General features: G+C 39.2%; 1 protein-coding gene across 1 annotated transcript in view; it reads right to left on the reverse strand.

The window, feature by feature from the left end:
- MYO16 (myosin XVI) overlaps positions 1-27,238 on the reverse strand; it is a 422,800-nt gene that overhangs the window by 105,894 nt on the left and 289,668 nt on the right. The window contains exons 24-26 of the mRNA XM_061170768.1: positions 25,878-26,053; positions 23,080-23,160; positions 22,620-22,825 (exon numbers count right to left, since the gene is read on the reverse strand). Coding sequence (XP_061026751.1) covers positions 22,620-22,825; positions 23,080-23,160; positions 25,878-26,053 — 463 coding nt within the window. The remainder of the gene's footprint in view (positions 1-22,619; positions 22,826-23,079; positions 23,161-25,877; positions 26,054-27,238) is intronic.

A 27,238-nucleotide genomic window follows, 5' to 3' on the forward strand; every position in this document is an offset into this window, starting at 1 on the left:
CTAGAGAATATAATCTCTGTAAATAAATTCTTCACTTGTCAATCAGATCTGGTTTTAGCACCTTACTAGTCTCCTCTTTACCTAAGGAACTGAATAAAATCTTTGATAGGCGTTCATAACACATCTGTATGACAGTCATGATTTTCCCCTTTTGAAAGTTGTGTTTTACCACAATGTGATGTGGTAACTGAGAATTAGCAAGGGGTGGGTTAGCATTAGAACAATAATCAAATCCAATTCTCTTCCTCATCCCAATATACTCTCCAACCTCTGCAACCCAGTTTCCGTTTTTGTGCCCATCATTTTATCGAAACCTCACATGTCAAGATAGCTAACAAATTCTCTACTGTCAAATCCAATGGCTGCATTTCAGGGCTTTTTTCTCCTGTGACCCTTTCTGTTTTCATATAACTTGACCTTTCTGTGGCATATGAAACCACTGGCTTCTTCCTCCTTGAAATAGTCTCCTTGCCATTCTTCGAGGCTGCCCCTCAGCTGTTCCACAACTTCTCAGCCTCCTTTATACACTTCATCCCCTCCATCCTTCTCATCAATACATGTACTTTTCAGCACTTGCTTCTTGCCCCTCCTGGAATTTCTCCCTGAGCCGTCTCAGAACCCTGAAGGCTGTAAGGATCCCTTATAAACTGATGTTAAAATTGTGTATGTGAGACACAGTAACCACTTTCCTGAACTTCACACCAATACGCACCCTTGCCTCCTGGACAGCCAGTGTGGATCTCCCACGCTCACCTCAAGTTCTACACCCCCTCCTAATACTCCTATGTGGGATCTACCATCTTTCCACCTCCTCACCTGGAAACCTGGACATCTATCCACCTCCTCACATGGAAACCTCGATGTCTGTCCACCTCCTCACCTGGAAACCTGGACGTCTCTAAAGACAGGTCCATCAACGTGTATTGATCATTTCACATCCTAAACATCTCTAAAGTTTCTGTCCTCTTCCTCTCAATTAAGTTCTCACCATAAAGCCTCAACTACTTATGTCACAATTCCTGGAATCGATAGTCTCCTAACTGCGCCTGCTTTGCCCGGTCTTTCCAAATCCTCACACCGTTTTTCTCAGCATTTTTCGGGGACTCCCCACCTTCAGCACGCGGTCCTAGTTTCTTACAGGCTTTGCGTTTCCCTAGGTAAACATATCCCGTCCGTCAGGATCGCGCACTCCTGTCACGTTGAATTTCACTGAACTCACAATTCATCCTTTATTGTTGCGCTTCTGCACCTGCTTGTGTGGACATCTGTTCTTTGATTTCGTTTCTGGTTAATCCTAAGTGGTCTTCAAGCCTGGGGTCAAGGACATCTACTCCAGGAGACTTTGTGAACCCTCTCCCTGGAAACCTACCTGCCTGGAGTAGACACCGCATGCATCCTCTTCTATCTCATCACTCCCTTTGTCATCCTCGAGTTCCCTAGCTTCCGAGGCAAAGGAGAATATTCTATGCATTCCATATTTTTATCCCTAAAGTACAGCACAGTATTTATTATGTTGAAGACATTCCACAAGCTACTGCTGGCTGAGTGACTAAAGGAAGGATAGGAAGAAAAGAAATGAGAGGAGGTGGGAGAAAATAAAATTTTAATGGTTATTTAAATATTATTTTATATAGTAAGATAATTAAATCTATAATATTTATATGTAAGTATATGCATTTATAAAGTAAATGCACTTAAATTTAATATTTAATATTATTTTAATAATAACTCAGGGATACTGTTTTGCTGGTGACCATCCCCTTATGTAAATATATAAAAACTAATGATCGTACCATCACATCGCATATTAGACATCAAGTGAAAGCACAACAATTTCATAGTCACTTATTTCTTATCTGTATTTGTAACATATGTTAAGGGGAATTGGCCATTTTTGTCTAGCTAGCTCCTGGCCACCATCTCCGAGGTGGAATTCACTGCCCACCTTTGCACGGACTCACTTCATAGCAGCAAAGAGGTGCTGGTTACCTCAGCAGCATCTGGTCCCAAGCTGGGGGAGCAGATGTGGTCATTAGGAGAAATCAGCAAAGATCTTTTCTTCTCCAGGCCACTGTGCCCTGCGCAGCGGCACACTTTTTCTCTTATTCATTGGACTGTTTAGAACACTTTTCAAGTCCCCATTTTTCTTCAGATGTGTCTTCTTCTACACCTTCTGACTGGGTGGTATTAAAAGCAGCCTGTGGCTGGTTTATTTAAAACCATTTTTAAACTATCCCCAAACCATCTAAAAACAGGACTGCTGAGTGGATCAATTTCAGTGAAAACGACAAAATGGATTAACTTTAAACCTGTGTTTATATGTAACACATAATACACGTGTTGCTCTAGAAAGGTGTGTAGTGCACACGTGACCCTAGATCTGTTACGAAAGGAGAAAGAGATGCAAGCTCTGACTTCAGCTGCATCCCCAGACACTTCACCTCTTTCACAAACTGTTGCCAATACCTGGTGTGACGCTGGTGCCCTTGAAAACCCTCTCCTGCTGTCACAATTGCCACCTGCCAAGTGCGATGTCTGTACACGCTAGGAGTTTATTTATAAGGAACCTGCCCTTATAAAACATTTAAACAAAGTGTCTTGCTCACCTACACTAGTCTTGGGAAGGTTTCAGGCCACATTAAGCGGTGCCTCTCCTTACAGTATTCCTTGGAGGCTCTTGACCTTCCATCTTTTCTTGTCTGGCCTCTTCTCATTCTATCTTTCAAAAGTCCTGGACTCTCAGCCACACCTCAATGTACACACTCTTTCTTCTGCCCGGCACCCTCTGTGCCTCTCTCTCTCACACAGAGATACAGCAGACAACCTGTGCTCCTTCTCTGGTTCTCTCTGCTGCAGAAATTCCTCTGGTCACGGTTCCCACAGGCTTCATATTCTCATGGCTTTTCTGACGCTGCACCCTCTGGTTTTCCTCAACCCTGACCACAATCTAGTGACATTGCAATATACCTCTTCTGCCAGCATTTTCTCATATTCAACAGCTTATTAGCTTTCTTTACCTTAGCACATCAAGGTACCTGAACCTACTGTGTCCAAAGCCACACTCATTTCCTCCCTCTGATACCTGCTTGTCCTCTGTGATTATCTCAGGGAAGGACACCTAACTGTGATCCAAGGCACCGGACTGAACACCCAAGCCAGACCTACAGACGTCATCCCTGATGCTCATCTGCGTGAAGCCTCGAGTTTATAATCATTAAGTGGTGCTATCTCCACATCCAAAATATGTTTTTTTTCCCCCACATCTGTCTTTTCAGTTCCCTCAAATTCCCACTGTTTCAACTTTAGCTAAGGTCATGTTCACTAAAATCAAGCTACTAGAAGCAGTTCTCTTTTTAAAAAAATTTATTGAAATGTGGTTGATTTACACGGTTGTGTTAATTTCCACAGTACAGCACAGTGACTCAGTTATACACATATATACGTTCTTTTTCATATTCTTTTCATACTCTTATGGTTTATCCCAGGATATTGAATAGCTCTACAGTAGGACCTTGATGCTTATCCATAGAGACAGTTCTTAACCCGAAGTGGTTTTGCCCTCCAGGGCACATATGGCAATGTCTGGAGACATGTTTTTATGTCATGAGCAGGCAGGGGAGAGCTGCTGGAATCTGGTGTGTAGGGTCCAGGGATGCTGCTAAATATCCTACAATGCACAGGCCAGCCCACCATGACAAACAATTATCTTGCCCCAAAACAATGATCCGGTCCAGTGTCAGGTGAAGAAAGTGTGCTGGAGAGGTCCAGCTCAGGGAGGGACCAGCTAACTTTTTCTGTAAAGAGCCAGACAGGAAATATTTTAGGCTCAATCTTGCCTTTGTAACGTGAAAGGAGCCACAGGTAGCACGTAAACAAATGGGGTGCTGGGTGCCAATAACACTTTAATAAACAGGGTGCCAACTGGATGTGGCCCATGGGCCATCGTTTGCCGACCCCTGATCTAGCTTGAAGGGGAATGAAACAACAGTATCACATGGTTTTAAACATTTAGTGCCTATTAGCTACAGGATAAATTCCAAGTTTTGTACCTAAAATACACAGTTCTTGCCTTCCTCTCAGCTGTCGTTTTCCCTGATGTACTTAGGCGACTGCAATGAGAATGTCCCCCCCAGACACCCTCTGATGCTTCTCCCCTCCTTCCCTTTGTTCACATCAGATCCTCAGGTCTCGCTCTAAGTCTGGGATTTCCTCCATCACCTCTGGCAGCAAGCTTGTTTCTCATCATCGCTCAAGAGTCCTCTTGGAATTCCTTCTGGTGGGATAACAGGCTTTACTTATAGGCTCCGACAGCACCCCGGTACCATCTCGTGCGTCTCTTCCCCCAACTTACCTGGGAGGAACATCAGATCTGGGCAAGACTCACCCATCTTTGTATCCTTAACACTTAGCAGGGCCTCAGGTCATTTGTAGGAACTCAATGTTAACTCTAATGAATAACTATTTTAGAGATGTCTTTTAGCATTCAAGCTTGTAGGTCTTTAGAGAATTCTTGGGTAAGATTTAAGGCAAGAAATAAAATAACCTTTAGGGGGAAATGAAGTACAGGCATCATGTAACACTGCACTTTGTTAGGTTTCATGTGTGATTGCTACGTTTCTTAATTTTAAATATGTCAATGAAGGATGTATCTGCAGCTTCATATGAAGATTTATTTTTTTAAGTAAATGAATGTATAACATGAAAATCCTGAGGAAAGAATGTACAATACTCATTTATTTATATATATATATAAAATAAATACTCATTTATATATATATATAAAATAAATACTCATTTATATATATATAAAATAAATACTCATTTATATATATATATAAAATAAATACTCATTTATATATATATATACCTTTCAAGGCCAGTCTTGATTAGGTTTTTTGTTTCTTTCTTTGAAACAGATCAATTATTGCTAGTATTCTATATATTATATTATATATTATACTATATATGCTACATATGTATGTCTATATATTCCCAGACCACTGAAATGGAATGGCAATAGTACACAGTAAAGGTCAAAGGCATTTGCTTAAGTCTTAATTTTTTGAGTCTTACTCTTGATCTGATAAATGTCTGATAAATGCTTATAGCAATATTTTCAGGTAATGGCTGTACAGATTTCTGAGATAACATATGAGAAATGTAAGTGAAAGGTATCTATCCTTGTTACTGATTAATTTTTGAAATACCTTAAGATCTTTTTATGTCTCAGGGTTTCCCTAGGTTAAAGCACTGGTAGATCATCAATGAGAGAATGGGAAACTTCCTGCTAACTCTCAAAATTCTACTGTGGGCAAAGCAGGTGGAACTTTTTTCTTGAGTCAAAATAATTTTTTTTTTTGGCACAGGGTGTGGGGTAGAATGTTCATAAGTCTATTCAGGGCCCTGCACATAAATATGCAATTCTAGCCATTTTGGTCATAGAAACTTCCAACCCATGAATTCTCTAAGAATAAGAAAAAAGTCATCAGCTTCCTGGACAGTTTCTAACATGCTTAATTTTAGCTTAATTAGAATCCCATGCACATTCAAGCAAATATAGTATTCACCTCCACTTCCTATCCAAACTCTTGTCTAGAATCATCATTTTATAAAATACCAGCTGCTCTATGTTAATTTTTCTACAGAGATACAAGTCTGTTTAGGAAAAGTTGGTATACATAATTTGAAGATCAAAGGAGAAAAGTCTACTATTATCCAGAGTATCAAAAACTACCTAAAAAATACAAGCCTTCAAACAATAGCATTCATTTTAGGAAGTTCTCTGTTGTAAGAATAGATTATAGGTGCTCACAACCTAGCCCAGGAACAATTTAATAGGTAAAAGACCCATCCAGTAGGAATCCAATATAAAAAATAAATGTATAAATTTCTGCTTTCAGTCAAGATGGAGGAATAGGGACTAGTTTTACTTTCCATCCTCAAACAATTTAAAACTGGACAACATATGTGAGGCAATGATTCTCAGGGCACTGGACGCCAGACAATGAAGGTCAGTGATCCTTGAGAGACAGGAAAACAGATGAGTTAGGTCCTGAGAGTCCCCCAGCTTACTTCATGGGGGGAGGCTCCAGGCTGTGGTTCAAAGAGGAATCCCAGGTGAAGCCTGAGGCTCTCCCTGAGTGGAGGAGATGGTGCTGGGACATGAGGGATGCCAAGGCAGCCTGAGTTCACAGAGCAGACAATCTGAGAAGAGAGAGCTGTACCGAGAGAAGAGTCCAGAGATCCTCAGAGCCCCCTTGAGTCTCAAGCAGAATACTGATCACCACATACATGTGAATAAACCACCAATGTCCCGGGAAAGAACCACCCAAGTGGAGGAGAGGGAACCATCCTCACGGCAAAGACAGGAAGAAAGTTGGGCTATTCCCATCAGCCAGAGTGAAAAATTCCACAATTCATGGGGCACTGGAAAGAGAACTCACTTGTTTTGCATCAGTAGTATAAAATAATTAGGCTCAGACTACATACTGGTTTGGTTCTAACTAACGAAGCATGCCAGGAAAAACTCAAAACAACAAACTTTTCCAAGTGACTTACTTGTTTCTTAGTCAAAATTCAAGAATATTTATAGAAATACAAAAATACATACCACCTGAAAAATTAAAATTCATAATATCTGGTATGTAACCAAAAATTATAAGGATGCAAAGAAGGGGAACAATATGATTTATTATAAGGAGAAAAATTAACCAGTCAACACTGACCTAGAAATGGCAGATAATGGAATTAGTAGACTAATATATACTAAAATGAAGATTAAATATATTAAAAGCATGAAGGAGTTTTAAAAGATCCAGGTTGAACTTCTGAAGACGAAAACTATAGCAACTGAAGCAAAAGATACATTGGATTGGATTAAGTGTAGGTTAGACACTGCAGAAGGAAAGATTAATGAACCTGAAGACACAGCGACAGAAACTATCCAAAATGAAACACAGAGAAAAAAGACTGAACAAAGATGAACATCAGTGATCTGTGGGACAACTTCAAGTACCTAATACACATGTAATTGTAGATTCTAAATGAGAGGCAATTGGAGGTGAGAAAGAAAAAATCCTCCATGAAAATATGGACAAAATTTTTCCAAATTTAATGAAAGCTGCACACTCATAGATACAAGAAACTCATAGATCCAAGGAGCTTGATGAACCCCAAGCACAGGAAATATGAAGAAAACTTCTCCAAGATGCATCATACTCGAATTACTCAATTAACTTGTAAAAACATCTTTGAAAAATGAAGGTGCGAATGTACAACACCAAGAGTGAACCATGTAGACCATGGACTTTGGGTGACAATGATGTGCCAATGCAGGTTCATCTGTTGTGACAAATGTACCACTTTGCTTGGGGATGTTGATAATGGGGGAGGTTGTTCATATGGTGGGGGGCAGGGGGCATAGAGGAAATCTCTTTATCTTCCAGTCAACTTTGCTGTGAACCTAAAAGTGCTCTAAATATAGTCTATAAAAAATAAATTGAACGGAAAAAAAAAAAAAGCGAAATACATCTATGACCCTCACACACATAGCTTGGAAGTGAGCCTTGGGTTCTTAAAAGGCTTTATTGTGTCACCTTCCAGGGCTCCCCCTCCCTCCCAGTCTCACTAGCACTTTCTTGCTCCTTGAGTCTCCCCTTTCCTGTCTTCCAGCCTGAAGTCTGGGGCTTTATTATCCCCTCCATGGTACATCCCTTTGACTGTGCCTGCATCTGGGGCTGAGCTGCAGGTTGACAGGAAAGAGAGAAGATCAATAGGGGTTCATCCCACCCTCCTGGGAGCTCTTCTGACTGGGGAAGAAAGTTCCCCTCCCTCAGAGAATTAGCTGCCTATGAGCCTTCTGCCACAGGCCTGCTTGGGATGAGGCCTGAGAGACTGGAGGGGATAAAAACAGTGCCTTTCCACATGCTTGGAGCTTTACTAGTTTCATGTCCTGCCCCTTGAGCCTGGAGTAGAGGGCTTCTCCTGGAGCTGTTTCTACTTGCACCAATACCAACTTCTGGGTTTACAGCTGCCTGGATTCCAGGCCAGTGGCTACTGGAAAAATGTGGGAAACTCATCATCAGCTCAATGATGATATTTCGACAAGTAAAGGGAAATTTATATTAAATGCTTATATTCAAAAAGAAGAAAGATTTCACATTGCTAAAGTTCTACTGTAAGACTGGGGAAAAAAAGAACTAAATAAACCTAGAGCAAGCAGAAGGAAAGAAATAATAAATATAAGAGATGAAATCAGTGAAAGTATTTGAACAGAATAATCAAAATCAAAAGCTAGTTCTTTGAATAAATAAAATTGATAAAACTCTAGCAAGACTGGTAAAGAAGAGAAAAAAGACAGAAGATAAAATTATCAGAATAGAGAATACTGTCACAGACCCTGTAGATATTAAAGGTGTAGTAAGGGAATGTTACAAACAACTCTTTATAGATAAATTTGATCAATTCCTTAAAAACTACAAATTACTGAAATCCAACCAAGATGAACTAGGCAGCATGAATACCCTGAGAACTATTAAATAAATTGAATTCATACTTAAAATCCTCCCAAATAAGAAATCTCCATGCCTAAATGGTGTATCTGGTAAATTCTACCAAATATTTAAAGCATAATTAATACCAATTCTATGTAATCTTTTTCACAATGTAGAAGACAGGACACAATCTTAGAGAAAATGTTTGCCAATTAAATGTTTAATATATACGTGTCTTCAGAATCTATAAAGAAGTCTAAAAATCAATCAGCCCACTGAAAAATTAGGCAAGACATTTGAACAGAAAATTCACCAAATAAGGTGTATGCATAGCAAACACGCCTATGGGAAGATGGTTGACATCATTAGTCATCAGGGAAATGCAAAGTAAACTCACAATGAGATACCAGCTTATACCCATTAGAATGTAACAAATGACATGACTGATCACACCAAGCGTTGGAGAGGATGTGGGTAACTGGCACCCTCATACCCTGCTGCTGGGAATACACAATGGTACAACCATTTTGGAAAAGAGTTTGGCAGTATTTTAAAAAGTTAAACATATGCTAATCATATGCCTCAGCCATTCCACTCCCATATTTTTACCCCCAACTCTACCGCCAAAATGAAAACATGTCCATGTAAAGACTGGGACACAAGTGTTCATAGTAGCTGTACTGGTAATAACCAAATACTGGGAACAACCTAAATACGTAACAACAGGTGAGTGAACATTAAAAAGAAATACAGCCCAGCAAACCACTGATAACACACAACTACATGGTTGAATGTCAACATTACTATGCTGAACAAAAGAAGCCAGATAAAGAGTACACAATTTATGATTCCATTTGTAAAATATTTTAGAAAATGAAACTAATTTTTAGTAAACAAAAGCATCATTGATTGTTTGGGGATGAGGAAGCAGGGATGGGTAAGAAGGTGAGGCTACAAAAGGGGCAGGAGGAATCTTCTGGGGCCGATGGACAGGTTCACCATCTTGATTTGTGAAATGGTTTCTGAGACGTAGGTTTACGTCAAAACTTGTCATTTTTTTTTTAAACGGAAAAAACAGGTGCAGCTTATTGTATGTCAATCATAATTTATTAAAACTGTTAAAAATTTTTTTAGAAATAAATAAATTCATATTCATAAAAAGAATTCAGAGAAACTTAACAAAAAATCTGTTCTGGATGCCTACAATAGAAACCAAAGTTCTCGCTTCTTCTGATATTTAGTTTGTATGTAAGTAAACACCAGAGGAGTATCTCCTCTTGATGGAAAAAAAGCAAGGAAAATGGATTTGACATTTGTTGTTTATCTGAAATTTAAATTTAACTGTATCCTGTGTCATATCTGGCAACCTTACCTACTGCCTAGGCCCCAACACAGGCATCCGTACTTTTTAAAAAATTTAAACCCCAATGAGTCTACTGAGCTGCCATGGTTGAGAGGTACTGATTTAAAGAATTTGGTCTGACAAGTGCTTGGTGTGCGTACGTGTGTTGTGTGTGTGTGTTTAATGACACAGAATTTATAAACATTAGTGGAGGCATAAAGAGGAAGAAAATTCCCTGCAAAATGGTTTGAATGTTTTATTAATCACTTCAATAGCAACAGCAGTTATTAGCCACCAGCCTTGTACCAGGCCCTGTGTTAGGTGCTGGGGACACAATCTATAAGAGGACACTTGTATATGTCACTAAGGTTCCATCTAGGTAAGGCTGTAAGGCAATATCATGGTAGAGTGGGAAGACCAAACTCCTTTATTCCAAATCTTTTCTATTCCAATACTTCCTATCCCAATAAGAGTTGCGATGGGAGAAGGTGCCTTTGACACTGCATTTCTAAGGTACTTTACAGCATGGCATGAAGACATGACCCATTCTCAGTGGGCGTGCACCATGAGTGTATTCACTAAGAGGGTTCAACCCGTACTCTGAAACAAGAAACACAACTAGGACACAGAAGCTGCTGCTAGATGAGGCTGTCAATCAATTGCCATGAATAAGGGTGCTGGGCTAAGCGTTGGGGGAAATGCAGGTCCTGTTATCAGCATGTGTACACTTTATTTGGAGTAAGGATCAAAACACAATAACGAATTAGAAGTCAACATATAAAAGTACCTAATGAAACAATGCTCAACTGTTCAAGTCCAGGAAGATGATTGCAGTGTCGATGTTGGTCTTGACAGTGAGGTGTACTGGGCATAGTAAATAAATTCTCTTGCATCTGTACCTGCTCCAAATACATCTTTCACTGGGACAAGAGCAGCAGAGTTTTAAATAGCCATGGAATGACTCCTCTTAATAAGTCTCTTCCTGATAAATCTGTAAAAGTCAATCTAGAAATGATGTGTAGGTTATCTCTAATGGGAAATGTATAGATATGGCTTTCTTGTTTTATTATTTTGTTAAATAATCATTGCTTTATTAAATCTAATGTATAAATGATTACTTCTATTCCTCAGCTTTGTAGAGATCTAATAGACATTTCTTCAAAAAAAGGGGAGGGCGTCATTTTGCTGAATGCCACATTTGGTATTCTAGTTCTTGAGTGGGACTCTGATTTTTAGTGTCATGATGATCAGAGCTGGAAAAAAAGTCACATTGCCCCCATCTCTAACCATCTGCCAGTTGTCGAGAAGGCTCTTCATTCCTATTAAAATCTTTTTCTTCTTGAGTCCCTCACTATGTGCATTGATAATTTTCAGGTCACTTTGCATGATTCATTTTCCTGCAAACTTCATTGTTTTGAATACATTATAAGTTCCTTCCTAATATAAGTTATCCCATTTTTGACAGCTGTGAAGAAAATAGCTGAGAATGATGTACAGAAATACATTGGGATTTTTTTTTTGGTCATAAGTGGAGAGAGATCCGTAAGAATATTAGTTTAAAAACACACTGTCATCATCATACTTTTAAAACCATGGATTAAAAAATAGTAAGGATTTCCTAATAATAAAACAAATTACTTTTATTTCAAAATTGATTTCTACTAAATGTAGAAATCTTTATTTCACATAATTTAAATATTTATTAACTTGCCACAAAAGTAAATTTTCAAGTTTAAGTAACAGAGTCTCACAGTAAAGTAGTTGTAGTGAATGATTCAAGTGAGTATACTGTGGAAGTAGTATTAAGTGGGTCAGCCCGACTTGTAAATTACTCTTAGTTAGTAATAGCTTCTCCCCTAAACATAGATCATCAATCCAGTGTCTATTGTGATGTTTTTATTCCTAAAAATATTTTTACTGCATAAATTGATCCTCTCCTTGCAATAAAACAGAGAGTACTTTCAGTTAACGAAGCATTTCAAAGAACAAAGAAGCATCAAATGAAAGCCATTTTAAAAATCAATATAGAGCACTAATCCATGAATTATTGTACAGTTATGGCTAGGAATTTCAGAGAATGACTCAGTGCTTTTTGAGGAGTGAGAATATTATTAAACTGTGACAAAGGCAAGACTGGGATCATTATCTCACCCTAACGTTTAAATGGCTACCCTAAAATGGAAATGTTTAGGGACTTCCCTCGTGGTCCAATAGTTAAGACTCCGCGCTTCCACTGCAGGGGGCATGGGTTCGATCCCTGGTTGGGGAACTAAGATCCTGCATGCCACGTGGCATGGCCAAGAAGAAAAGGAAATGTTTAGGCATAATGAAACCATATATCTTAAGGTGGTTTGAAAATGACAGCTGGTTTGAGTTAGGAATGCATCATAGGTTATCAATGAATACTACATCTTGGACACACAATGTAGAGCTCAACTATAAAACTATACAGAAAACTAAAACGTTATTAGCTTATTGAACAAATGCTTGTTGGCCACCTATTACATGCATATAGTGGAAGGTTTTCCTTAACAGGGCTTATAATCTACTGGGAATGACAGAGATGAAAGATTCCTGGTAATGAGATGCAGTGAAACTCATGAAAAGGTTAAGTGCAGGGTAAGGATAGTTCGGGTGACCAATGTCCTGGTTTGCCAGGGACAGTCCCAGGTTATACCTGTATTTCTGTCAAAATTATTAACAGTGGCCCCATTTCACTCTTAAACATGCCCTGGTTTGGTCAATATACTATATGATCACCCTTGTCTCTGGCAACACAAAATATTAGATTCTAGAATAATTCTTCCTGTAATATTCTGCTCTAGGACTAGGGAAATAGTTCTAAATTTAGTGCGTATGACATTGGTATCCAAATAACCTTATGGTTAGTATTTATTCATTGGACTTGATGTGAAATTGATGAGCGATTTGGCAGTGATATACACAACAAACGAGATCTAAATTAGTCACATCATTAAGATGTCTACTACACACTGAATGTTTCTGTCCCCCCGCAAAAAAACTCATATTCTGAAGCCCCCATACCCAATGTGACTGTATTCATCTATAGGGCCTCTCGGAGGTAATTAAGGTTAAATGAGTTCATAGGGATGGGGCCCTAATCCAACAGGACTAGTATCCTTGGAAGTAAAGACACTAGAGAGAGGTTTTCTGTCTCTCTCTGTCTCTCTGTCTCTTTCTGTCTCCATGGCACCTTGATCTTGGATTTCCAGTCTCCAGAACTGTAAGAAAATAAATGCCAATTGTTTAAGCCACCCAGACTATGGCATTTTGTTACGACAGCCCAAACAGACTAATATAATGACTAACTGCTCAGAATGTTACACTGAAGAGTCCCCAGCTCCACCAAGACATATGGAACCTTTTTAGCTAAGTCTGAGCTAAGTTAGAAAAATGGAAAGAATGCTTCTGAAATAGTAATTTCATATGCATATGGAATTTTGGACATTTAATTCAGAAAGTCAAGATAATCAGATTTGGGATTTCAATTCCTTTGGAACTGAGTATCTCTGGACTTGAATTTATAAGACGTATTAATCTTTGAACTTTCTTTTCTCACTGGGAATTTAACAACGGAAGAAGATTCATAGTCAAATTTGGGAATATTTAGGCCACTGGGATTTTATTATTTGAGTTGCTCTTTTGTTTTAATATTTTCATTTATTCTGGTCGCAGAATCCCTGATGGGCTCTGTTGGACAATGTGTCAGGACGGGTTTGGGATGGGAAATAAAATTCATTTATAGTCTTGAATACAGAGTGGCCTTGAAATCAATTAAAGTAATGCACTGTTGGCCCACTGCAGAATCTTTGGGTACAAAAATCTATATTGCTTCTCAGTGGTCCCAGAAAGATACATCAGAAAGCAGTGGGTGCTCGTGAAGATGAGGGGAGAATATTCTGAAAGACTCAGACATCCCCCCAAGAGCAGAACCACCCCCCTTGTTATTTGTAGGCTTCCTGGATGCGTTCTCTGGTTCAGAACACAAAACAATGCAGAGGGTTAGCCAAGGGCATTGCCTCTTCTTTTCTGATGTTTCCTTAGACATGGAGGTAGGGTGACACTCTGGGTCACTCTCTAATCCTTCACAATCCATGAGGGAAGGCGAAGTGACTGACTAATCTAACTGGTAATTTTGGAGAGAAACAAAACAAAACAAAACAGGGGATTCTCAGCTGTTTGAGAACAAACTGCTTGCAAAGGAATGCTTGTCTTCCTTCTCTTCTCCAAGCCTTGCCTGAACAGCATCCCTCATTGGGAGGTCTACCTGAGCCCAAACTGTCCGTAATTGGGGTGTGTGTGTAATTCTGCCTAATTCTGGGGTTCTATTAGCAGACACTTTGCCTTTCACACCAAGCCGTGTCCTTCATCCTAGACTTTACACGCAAGAAAGATGACGTTTTGATGATTTTTGTCTTCTCACTTTGGTCAAGAACTGGGTAAGAAAAATGATATGAATCAGGTCCCCTCAAAAGTCCTAATGATGACCTGAGCTTCTTTGTCAACTCCTGAGTTATGAGCATCATTTAGATACCATGAATGAAAACTATCATATACTAATGATCCCACTACATAACACTGTTGCCCTATAAACAGAATTAAATAATTTATAATAATGAAACAAGCAACTTATAGGTAATTATTTAAAACTGGTTTGGCCCCGCAAGCAAGGTCATCTTGCGATTATGTTTTCCCTGACATAACTTATAATTAAAAAATTAAAGGCATAACGGCATTTTGATTCCGTAAAATGCTAGTATAAAATAAGAGTGAATGAAGAAGTGAATGGTGAAGGAATGAGTGAATGAATGCTGTCATGGCAGATCATCCAGCTTATCAGAGTAGAAATTAGGATCGAAGCAGATGATGCATGTACAAAAGCAAACATCGTCACCTTTCATTATCTGTCCCCTTTTCTATGGAAAATTGTCCCCCAAATCTATCAGAAAGAGGAGGGGTGGGACTAGATAAAGGGTTAGGTACCCTTGGGTCAAAACCACCCACCTCTGTTTATGCCAACAAAGTTTACTGGAACCCCTCCTCACCCGTTCGTTGACCTGCTGTCTTATGGCTACTTTCTGCCATGAGGCAGAGTTGAGCATACATAGGTCAGCGACCTTGTGGCCTGTAAGCCTACCATAGTTACTATTTGGTCTCTTAAAGAAAAAGTTTTCAGATGTCCAGAGTGGATCACGGGGTAATTTATGATTCCTAATCCATTGAACAGTATAACAAATTCCCAGTAAAGATACTTAATTATGTTTAAATTGAAATAGCTTCGAGAATCTATTATACTTCTCTTTCCTATTTTATATTTCATTGAAAAGTAGCAGGCCCTCTTTCCTTCCAAACGTCATTAAACCTTAGACAATCAGCCAACCCTGCAGAGTGGTTTTAGCAGAAAGAATACGTTGAGACTTGGCAAAAATACCCAGAAGAAAATGTATCCTTTGCCAGTTGAATTAGAATATTTAACAGCTCTCGAACGTATTAACTCACGTTAAAGATGTATTGACAGTAACTGACATCACTTCCAAGGAACAAAGAAAACTTTTCGATGATTCCAACCCAGATCTGTAGCTGTGATTCTGCTGGGCTGGGCGGCCGCTGCCCATTAGTTTAATCCAATCGGCTGAAGTGTGTCTCTTTTCGTCCCTCTCCCCGCACCTAATTTAACATCATGGCTATGTTCTTTCACAGCCTGCCCTTTCAGCAACAACTGTGTCATTTAAACAAGCTAAATGACTCATACTATTTCTGCGAGGGATCTCATCCAGTAACAATCTCAAAACACAGATCATGCGCCCTCACCTTGCCAAGCATAATACCAGTCCCTGTGGTGCTTTTATTGGACAAGCCCTTCTGTCTTTTCCAAATAAGGGCGCCTCATTAAAGGGTCAACCTCTCCCCGTGGTGATGCTGTCCTGATCTCCCCTGCCAACCACAAAGAAGTCCACAGATGAATGATGTGACCCTTCCACACTTGCCACCCAAGACCCACAGCTAGATTCCAAAAGATGTCCCTTCTAAATCTGGAAAAAGATGAACATTTAGAAGGTTAGCACCCTGAGAAGAGTAGAGATACAAAGGACTAAAATCTGGCACAGCCTTGGATGACCATTAAAAAGCCATGTTAATTATAATGTCACAAGCATACAGGGTATTGAAGAAAGCTTTGAAAACGATGGTACAGTGCCATACAAGGTACCAGGCATGGCACCTTACCTTTAAAGACACCTCAAAACTGTTTCATCAGCATTGCCTCATATTATTCTTTCCCTCAATTCTACAATTTGGAAAAAAAAATTGCTGGTATTACAGTATTCAGCACATCAAACGCACATACACTTACTGGTGAAGGATGATATAATAGCAATTCAGAGGTATAGGCATGACTATTGACATTTTTTTGTTGTTCCTGAAACTGAGCAGGACCCTATGGGGCTCCTGGGCACGGGAGCCTCTCTGTTCAGCCTCCATGACCTTCCCTGAGTTCCAAGGGGGAGGTTCAAACAGTTGCTAATCAGGGAAGGGAGGGGATGCAGAGACAAGTGGGGAGCAGTCAAGAATCAATAGTGCAGGCTTGGGGCAGGGTCCTGGTTCCGCCTCAAGGGATACACATAACGATATCTTTGAGTGCTTTACAGAACTAAAACCCCCAACAAATGGAAGATGTTAGCATTCTTCATTCCGGATTAAAAGAACCACAGAAGCCCATCAGGAGATCACCTGAGGCCAGATTAAAGGAACCACACAAGCCCATCAGGAGATCATCTGAGGCCAGATTAAAGGAATGCAGGTCCTGCACACACTCTGCCTCTTACCAGCAACCCTGCCCTTGAACTATTGCTATAAAACTCCTCATCAAATCCTCCTAGGTTGGGACACACAGTTTTTGAGGGGCACAAGCCTGCTGTGTCCCTCTTTGCCTCGCAAAGCAATAAAGCTATTCTCTTCTACTTCACCCAAAACTCTGTCTACTGAGATTCAATTCAGTGCCGGTGCACATAGGCAGAGCTTTAGGCATCATTCCCAATTACTTGCATGTTCTCCCTTCAAGAAGATGTGGTAGCTTGTCCCAAAGTTGGCCACTTGCTTGCTTCCCAGTGAAAATATCTCAGCTGGTCTGCAACTGCTTTGACCAATAAAATACAGGGGGAGTGATGCTGTGTTAGCTCCCAGCCCAGCTTGTAAGAGGACTGCAAGTTTCCTTCCTTGCCCCTTGGAACCATGAGCCGCCAGGTAAGAAGCCCAGATTATTCTGCTGGAGAGAGAGACCACGTGAAGGAACATCCAGGCACCAGACACAGGGATGAAGACGCCGTCTTGTCCAACCAGCCCAGCTGACACCAACCTCTTTTGCTGTATGGCTGCAATTGATGGAGAAACCCCAAGCAAGAAATGCCCCACTAAGCCCAGTTAACCCACAGAACTGGGAGAAATAACAAATTGCTGTTTTATGCCACTAAGTTTTGGGGCAACTGCTAACCGAGCCAGAAGTGTACATACCCCTACTCTTTGTTACGTGCTCTGGGGTACTTCCCATGAGTAAGACACTTCTCCACCCCACTGATGTTGGCCTGGGCCATGTGACTGCCTTTAACCCGTGGAATATGAGGGAGTGACAGATGCTGCATCTCAGCACAAGTGGTAGCAGCCACTCAGCCACGTCTCTTCTCCCCCAGCACAGAAAGGGCATGTCCTAGATCTGGGCTATTCCTGAACCCCGGGGTGCATCATGAAAAAGAGGCCCAAATCAGAGCTGATTTGAGCTTAGGTGTGCAACTTCTAAACACAGTCAAATATATTGTAAAAGAGAAAGGAACCTTCGTTGTTTGCAAGCCACTGACTTGGAATTTTATGTTCTACAGATTGTATTGGTGAGAGTTTGTCTTTTACAATGCCATCAGAAAAATTCTCACAAACTGAAGAATCCAACCAACATTAGAGACAGTTGTTGAAATGGAAGAGGATGTCAGATCTTTTTTGTTCAGTTTCATAGAGTTTGGACCCAGAAGGATGATGGCTGGTTGGCATTATGTTAGCGTCTGCACATGCAATAATACCTGCCCTCATCTAAGGAGCATATGGTCTAGGACAGGGGGAGCAATTTTTTTTCTGTAGAGGGCCAGAGAGTAAATATTTTAGCTTTGTATGCCAAGAGGCAAACTTGAGGAGATTACATAGGTATATATATATAACCATTTAAAATTTGACAATTGAAAAATGTAGAAGATATTCTTAGCTCTCAGGTCATACAAAAGTAGGTGGCAGGCCAGATCTGATCTGGTGGTTACAGTTTGCTAACCTCTGCTCTGGTGGTTAAGTGGTTAAATATTCACATAAATGAATATTTCCTGTGAGCAAATAATAAGTAAAATACTTAAGGCCTTTTTGAAGCTTAGAGAAGAGACACAAACCAATTTGGGATTTTATAAATGACTTTTCAACAGAGAGGATGCTTGAGTGAATATTAAATATCAAGTAAATGCCATTGAGTAAACAGAGAAAAAGATAGAAAGAATATGATTCCGTGAACAAAGACACAAGTTTTTGAAATCACATGATATGTGCATGTAAACTAGACTTCTTCCCATTAGCACGAGAGTATCACGTAATACGAACAAAGTCCCAAAAGCTTCCCAGCATAACTTGTCCAGCTATGCTACCTATTGAGACCATATAAACACACACCTAGGAACACAGGTATTCACAGCCAGCTCAGGCTGCCATAAAATCCCACAGACCTGGTGGGTTAAACAACAGAAGTTTATTTTCTCACAGTCCTGGAGGCTGGGAAGTCCAGGATCAAGGTGTGGGGCAGTTAGTTTCTACCAAGGTCTCCTCCTGGCTTGCAGACAGCTGCCTTTCCACTGCATCCTCAGATAGCAGAGAAGAAGGACATGCTCTCTGGTGACTTTTCTTACAAGGACACCAATCCTATTGGATCAGGACCCCACCCTTAGGACCTCAATTAACCTTAATTACCTCTTTATAGAACCCATCTCCAAATATAGTCACATTGGGGGGTACAGCTTCAACGTATGAGTTTTTGTGGAGGGAACAATTCAGTCCACAGCAATAAGTGGTCCAATTATGTATCATGATTTGCACATAATCATTTACTTCTATTGCTCCTTTCCTTCTTCCTCATATACCCAAACTTGTGAGGTTTCTTGCCATGGAGATAGGACCTTGCATCTTTACTACCCCATTCAGAAACGATTGATGCTATTAGGGAAAATATTCAACAAGCATGCTTCTCGTTTAATCAAAATAGGATTTCTCGACAAACACAGTCCTCTGGTTTTGATTAGGAAGACTCAGAATGATGGACAGTTATTAGAGCCAGGATACCAGGAAGCAAATTTGCAATACCATCACGTCCACCTACAGATTCCGCAGAAATGTCCATTATCCACATTTACTGTCATGTTGGGTTTCAGAAGCAATAAATGCTGTTGAGATGAGTAGGTGCTGGTTTCAAAACTGGACATATTTTTCTTCTTTGTCCAGCATTTTTGTGGTAACCATATTCTTCTTTGTAAACTAAACAAAGTAATTTGTTTGATCGGTTTTTATTCTCTAACAGTTAAGACAAGGTGATACAAATAGAAAAGAAATGTTTTACATAGGAACTGTTATCTGATATTTTGGCAACCAAAAACTTCTATTAAATTGCACCTCGAGGCTTTGTTTATACAACGATGCTTGATTGCCTGGGGGAATTTCAAGGTTCTGATGAGCTTTCTGAATAAATACGTTGCTTGTTAATGTGACACTGTGTGGATTGTGTTTTATTCAAGTTCTGTAGAAACTGATACTCTCTCTACAGATCAGTGTTTTTGTGATAATATTCCAGATGGGCGTCCTTTATGTAAGAGAGACGGTGACAAATTCCTACTGAAGTACATTAATAATTCCATTTCTCCTAATGTGCAATTACAAATAAAGACGATAAATTGAAATCACATCTCCTTTTACGTAAGGGGCTGGTTAAAGAAAAGCAGAGATTTACCAAAAAGTATCATTTCCCATCCCCACTATTCTTTTCAACAAACATAGTGCAGCTATCGTCTCTGTTATGGAGAAACATTACTTTACACTGAACAGCTATTAATCTCCAATGCCAGCTTCATTCCTAAAACATTGACTAAAACCCAAAACGTACAGGTATTGTGACTGAATAAGACATGGTCTCTGCCTAGAAGTCAGAGTAAAGCAAGAAATGCATATATATGGAAGACTGTACTTAATTTTAAAAGATAATCATTGCGTATACTATTGTAATAGAGATAAGAAATTCTGGTAGGTATATATGTATATATGTATATATGTCAAACTAGACAAATACAAATAACAAAGGTGAAATGATTTTCTAATTATTATGATATATAATATGGGGAACATACACACACACGTACACACACACACACACACCGCCATGTTCTCCACCTTTTTCTGGGAAAATAGGACAATTCAAGTGACTGCCTGTTGGAATAGCTGTAAGGAAGATCCATGCAGCTACTAAAGATTATACCAGAGTAACTCTGAGGGACACTTTAATGCCAAGCTTCTTTGATTCCATGAGTCGAAGACGTTCTAACAAAATAAACAGCAGAAAATGCATTGAATGCACTTTAAAAATATTCATAGAGTGAGATTAGTCCTATGTAATATCCAATGCAGGAATCCATTCACAGTGCTTCTGAAACTTCAAGTGCATCCAGATCACTTGGAAATCTCAACAAATTTGCAGATTTTAATTCAGTAAATCAGTAAATGCCTGAGATTTTGCATCCTCAACAAGTTCCCTTTGATTATCAAGGCATTCACCTACTTCCAAGCCTTGTCTGGGGAAAAACAAAACCAAACAAAGATGTAATCCCCAAGTGAGTAGATGTTCCCGGGCAGTAGTTCTCAAAAGGTTGTCCACACACCAGCAACATCTGCATCACCTGGGAACTCGCTAAAAATGCTGATTCACGGACCTCACCTAGACCTACTGAACCAGGAACTCTGGGGCTGCTGCCCAGGAATCTGTATTTTAACAAGCCTATGATGGACACTAACTTGCAGAACCATTATTCTCAGCACGGCTTGGGAAGGGAGTCAGTGCTGCTGAGTGAACTACAGTTTATCAAGGCTGGTGACCCTCTGAGACCATATGATGCCAGCATATAACAGCACCATACCCTTCCCCATCAGACAAACCAGGGGGTCCTTGGACCCCACTCTCTGTTGATTGTCATTCAGAAGGTCTGGGGTAAATGTGGGAATCTATTACTTTAAACTTGTTTATGTGCAGGTTTTAAACTCATTGATTCGAAGACCACTTGGACTTAAAGGGGTGGGAAGGCTGACTTTTAATACTTAAACTGTAAAGTGTGAGAAATATGTACTCATTAACAGACCAAACATTTCTGGAGACTATAAATGGACGTCCACTGAGGGAACAGAAAGAGGCAGATCAGAGCTATCCCCACCAGATACCTCTTAATGTACAATAAGCAGTGATGTGACGCCACCATCCCTACCCAACAAAAGCACAAGTTAATTCGTATATTCAGCACATATTAATTCCTAATGTATGCCTGTGTAATGCCCAACTTTGCAGTTCTTCCCTATAAATAGTAGACAGTGTGTCTATTAGCTCATGAATTAGCATCTTTTAAGTTTTTAAACACAATTATCTTGTCTATCTACACTATACACTCTGCAGGTTAAACATATTCATTCTCCAGATACTTTATCCTGAAATGTGGTGGATTTTATCTCCTCCCTTCTGAATAGTCTATCAGCTCTTTGAGAACGAATGGCTCCTATGATGTTTATTTTCTTATTTGTGTCTTTGTGAAATTTACCAAAATACACAATAAACAGATGCTACTTCTATCTTCTGGAAGAACAAATGTGATACAAATTAAACATAGAATTTTAGTCATAGTTTAAATATTATACCCTTTGTTCTGATTATTTCCAACTTGGTGATTTAAGTTTTTTGGTTGATTGCTTTGCTTGAATTTAGCAGCTTCTTCAAACCAGTAGCTCAAATGGAACTTCTGGTCAACAAAATCTTAAAATCTCTTTTTTTTAGGTGAATGGTTTGCCGAACAGATTTCTCCATACTATTTGTGCAGTTAGTTTTTAACCATAAATGCTAGATTTTATACTTGTAATATTGATATTATTTTATGTCAATGTTATTTTTAAATTTCATGTTTTTATATAAGATTACCAAATACTTTCTTGTTTCCTTTTCGCCCATCCTCCCTTTTATTGTTTGATTGCCTGAAAACAGATATCCTCATTATTTTCACTGCCTGTATTCCAATAAAATTTTATTTACAAAAAATAGGTAGTGGGCTGGATTTGCCCATGAATGCAGTTTGCCAACACTTGACCTAAAAAAAAATTTGTTCATACATATAAAAGGAGAAAATAATCACATACTTAATTTCTTATATTAAATAATAATTTTTATGTCAATATTATAAGCAACAATTTTATAAATGTTCAAATCCAAGGAAACCTAAATTTAAGGGAACATGAAAATTGTTTCCAAGCTATCGGGTCTGCAGTAAAGTTTAGTAACTTTTTATATAAGCTTTGTCAGTGTATTTCATTGCTTCCCAGAGTATTTTGTCTAGTCAGGATAAAAGAATATGAATAATAAAAGGAATGCCAGAAAAGAAAACAGAAGATCCACGCTACAATATTATCAACATGTTCCTGGGAACAGTGGACACAAGAGCAAAACCTACCTTGACAGGAAATCCGAGAAGGAAAGGCGGACAGGGTATCCGTGTCGGATGATCTTCACCATCTCCAGGACCCCAATGTATTGCAGCTGAGCAGACACGTAAAAATTATCAAAAGTATCTGGCAGCCTCGAGTTATTGGGCTTGATGCAACGAATAAAGTGTGGAGTGCACTTCTGAAGTTTTCCAGTAATATCCGTCAGAGTTTTCTAAGGAGAGAAGTGAAACACAATTGATTCCCCAAAGAAGACACCGACTGACAAGGTAAAGCAATTTTTAACTAAAAATCTTTATCTTCAATCCATGATTCTTATTTATTATGCATTCACTTGCTTTGTGTGTGTGTGCATGCTTACTTTTTTGAAGGTCCTTAAGTGCTGAAAATGGAGGAAAATTCCATGTAAACCCTCTACGGTTGAAATAATCAAAATGGAAGTTTTTGAAATCTGAAAACTTCACTAACCGTGAGTTGCGATGCAGTGGTGGCTGGACCTCCCCGTTCTAGTCTTTGAAGAAATGTGGAATTTCCTTTCTTTTTAAATAACTGTAATGAAAACAAAAGGAAAGGGTGAGCGGGTTTATTTTACTAAATTCCAGTTTAGAGGGAAATAATTAACCCTCTGATTCATATAAATTCACTTACAGGCAGATGGAGATTTAAAACAGACTATAAAAATCAGTGCCAAATGATTTTCTGTAATGGTACATGAGCTAGAAAAATGGGCAACTACATGTAAAATAACCATTTCTTGCCTTTCAAGTCCATGGCTGTCACGAACCTGCATGTACTTTGATTTGAGAATAGACAGATGTTGACTTGCTTGGTGGTACAATAAACTCACCCTGGTATCCTGATTGTATTACTAATTGTGCATGTTTATCATGAAATGTAGCTTACTCTGGGGTAAAAGGATACTATTGATATTTTACATTACAAAGATTTGATGTTTTAACAATCACTGGTTTGTTCCGTAAGTTTAACTATAATCAGTGTCTTACTCATTTTTTCTTTCCCTTCCTTTTCTTTTCCTTTTTTTTAATGACTAAAAGGGGTTAGTAAATTACTTGCCTATGAAAAATGACAGTAGACTGTTTTCTTCGACAGTAGTTATATATAGCTCTTAAAAGAAAATAATTCATACGTAGCAAAGATTAAATGATAAGGCAGATAAAAGAAGTCAGTGAAAATGAAGCCAGTGGGTGAAGAAAGAAAGGGCAGAAAGTAATTAATTAAATCCCACCAGGGGTTAAAAGAAACCTCAGCCACTAATGTACTATTACATTTCACAAAATCATACAGACTGAGACCAACAGATCTATTGATCCAAAATCATTTATCTTAAAATAAAAGGTCTCGATAGAACAAAACATTTGATGAAACATTCTTGTTAATATGGTGCGATTGCTATCATGGCAATAGCTCATTTCCTTCCGTTGAGATGAACTGTCAAGCTGAAAAGATCAATTGTAACTGACAAGGGAATGCAAAACGAAGCAATTGGTCTAAGATCAACTTGTTTTCTACAAACACAAAGCCGAACGTGATGCTCAGTTGAAGGGTGGGTAGATGGCTACCCTCCTGGTCACAGGGATGGATGTGCAGGGGTGAGGACCTTCGGAGGGAAGAGAGGAATGGAACACTTAAGGAAAAATCATAATAAATAAATCTTCATCCCTTGAAACTGAACACTCAATTTCCCTTTCCGGGTGGAGGAACTGCTGTGAATTATCTCGCTTTTGCAGTCCTTCAGGGAAAAGACTAATGGCATCTATGCCTGGTAATGTTTAATAATTAAGGTTAAAAATTACAGTTTGGAGGTGTGTGGCGATTTCTTGCTCATGATTTCCAGGGTGATTGAGAAAGGAAGGGCCAGAAGTTTCAGCGAAACCACCAGGAACAGAGATTGAGCTTACAAGGGGAACACTTTGTCCTTTTTATGTAAAAGATGCCATTTTATATGCAATGAGATTGAATTCCTGTGATGGTCCAGTTCTGGAACAACTATATCAAAGGATCCTTAAATCTAGGGTCTAATGGCTAAACACATACACACGCACTCAGGAGCACACACACACACACACACACACACACATTTCTAATACGCTGTACACATTTCTGCCACTCTTCTATAATACAGTTGATTTTAATTATGCTTTTATTTTAATTGGTAAGTTAAAATGCATTTCAGCAAGCGACAATGACTGAATTTCTAAGATTGATTGTCCTGGACACCTTCCCAACCATATTTCTCATTTTTTAAGAGTTTTTATAAAAGCAAGCAAAACAAACTGGGCTACAACTGGGCACTGAATTCATAAACTTAAAACATTTCAGTTTAAAACAACTCTTCACTGAATTTTTTGTTCTATTTTACAAATCATCAGAATCTTTAGGTCGTAAGTACAACCACGCTGGTGTGGGACAAATACCCATTAAATGGTACAGATGAAACTATTTGCAGGGCAGGAATAGAGACGCAGACGTAGAGAATGGACGTGTGGACACAGTGGGGGAAGAGGAGGGTGGGACAAATTGGGAGATTAGGATTGACATATATACACTACCATGTGTAAAACAGATAGCTAGTGGGGACCTGCCGTATAGCACAGGGAGCTCAGCTCGGTGCTCTGTGACGACCTAGATGGGTGGGATGGTTGGGATGGAGGACCGAGAGGGAGGGGATATATGTAGACATACAGCTGATTCACTTCGTTGTACACCAGAAACTAACACAACATGGTAAAGCAACTATACCCCAATAAAAAATAAGTATAATGCTGAAATAAATTAAAAATCTATAAAACAGTGAAAACACTCTAGGACCTGAAAAATACACTATGTCTATATGAGAAACTACAATTTATTGTTTAGAGACCTAAAGCCTCTGAAGTGATTAATATCAACAGAATAAGGTAGCTAAGTTTACTCCCTTTAATCCTACTGTCCCTGAAGTTACCTCCCATGCATCAAAAAGACAGTCACAGAGATGAGATGTAAAAAGGATGCTGCACAGACAACAAATAAAATGACCGATACTCTATTTGCTATCAAATTTTCACTCCACTGCACTTTCTTATAACCGTCCTCTCTCAGAGGGTTGTACTTTAGGTAAGCAGTCTTTCCTTTAATTTTTTCAATTAAAATATCAATTTCTTTCCATTAGCATTGAGGTTTGTGCTTTTTTTTTCTTTAAAAGAAGAAGCAAATGTGCTAATAAGCAAACTTCAAAACAACCAGACACAAATCATAAAAACTCCTACCTTACTAAGTTCTAGATAATTCCTGTTTTCTCCAATCATTGAAGAAGCTGTCATTTTCTTACTGAGCCAGGCAGATTTATGTCCTCTGAATTTAAAAGAAGGAGAGGAAGGTACGAGGGCTCCTGTTGGTGACAGTTTCGACTGGAACAAATGATTGATCATGACATTTTCACTAGCTAGGAAATAAATAAATGAATATTGTAAGCGGCATTAAAATCGTAATTCACGCGAGCATTAAGCTTACACGTCATCCGAGCGTTCTAACCACTGAAACATTCTGAGTGGGGAGGGAATTTAGGAGTCTACCTTTCCTTTTGCCTCCTTTTTACTTTCCCCACTACTCATGACGCTGTTTGATGAATTCTGACCTTTTTTGCCCTCGGTCCACATCCCACGCTCTCCTCTCCCCCACCTGAGCCCTGAACCCCTTGCTCTTGAATTGAGTGGCACCTAATGCTCCCCTAACAGCCAGAACCGGATCGGACCTGCTCAGACCTAAGGGGCCTCAGTGCACTTGACCAAGTCATGAAATGGTTTTGGTCAGCAGCTCTCCATTCCAGGAAAATAACTGCCAGGGACACACGTCCCCAGGAAGAACCTCTCTCCGAGTGGAAGGCAGATATTGGGGAGCCCCTGTCTCATTCGGCTGTCTCAGCTATTAGGGGAAAAAGTGCCTCTTTTTCTGATTCAGTTAAGCTGGAAAGGTGAAAGCAAGTTGATATATTAGATGTTAGGTTATAAAAATTCTGGTAATTCTGGGTTCATATGTCTTTCTTGACACCTCAGGGAGAAATGGGCTCATGAATGGATGGACACATTTGAATAGCAAAGTGAAAACCATGTCTGTGACAGTTAAGGATCTAGAAGGCATGTTTCTTGTGTTACTTCTATCTGTATGTAGACAGTTTTTAAGCCTTAATTTCCTTTTCTGTGAAATAACCACCTGAGTACCTACTCTGTGGATTCCTGCAAGATTAAAGTGCGATGCAACATGCATAAATCGTTCAGGATCAGTCTTAGCCCATCGGACAGTTGGCAACGTTTAGGAGCAAAGTGGTTTAGTTTCCACCATTTCTGCACTCAGATTATTTTGTTTGCCCAGCTAATATATTTATTAGCAATGCCTTCAGTGAAAAGTCGCTACATGAATAAACAAATAGGGAGCTAGGAGGAGGGTCAGAGAAGGGAGATACAATTATGGATTGCAGGAAGGCAAAAAGGAGCTCTGTGGTGTTGGGTGGAAATTATAGGTATCACAATAATATACAGCGATATATCTATCTATATCTATATCTATATATACATACACACATATATACTGAAAATCTATGCCTATATCTTAAATTTTCTAGTTCTGAAAG

This window comes from Eubalaena glacialis, chromosome 16, assembly GCF_028564815.1.
Source record: "Eubalaena glacialis isolate mEubGla1 chromosome 16, mEubGla1.1.hap2.+ XY, whole genome shotgun sequence".
In the NCBI taxonomy this organism is placed as follows: domain Eukaryota; kingdom Metazoa; phylum Chordata; class Mammalia; order Artiodactyla; family Balaenidae; genus Eubalaena; species Eubalaena glacialis.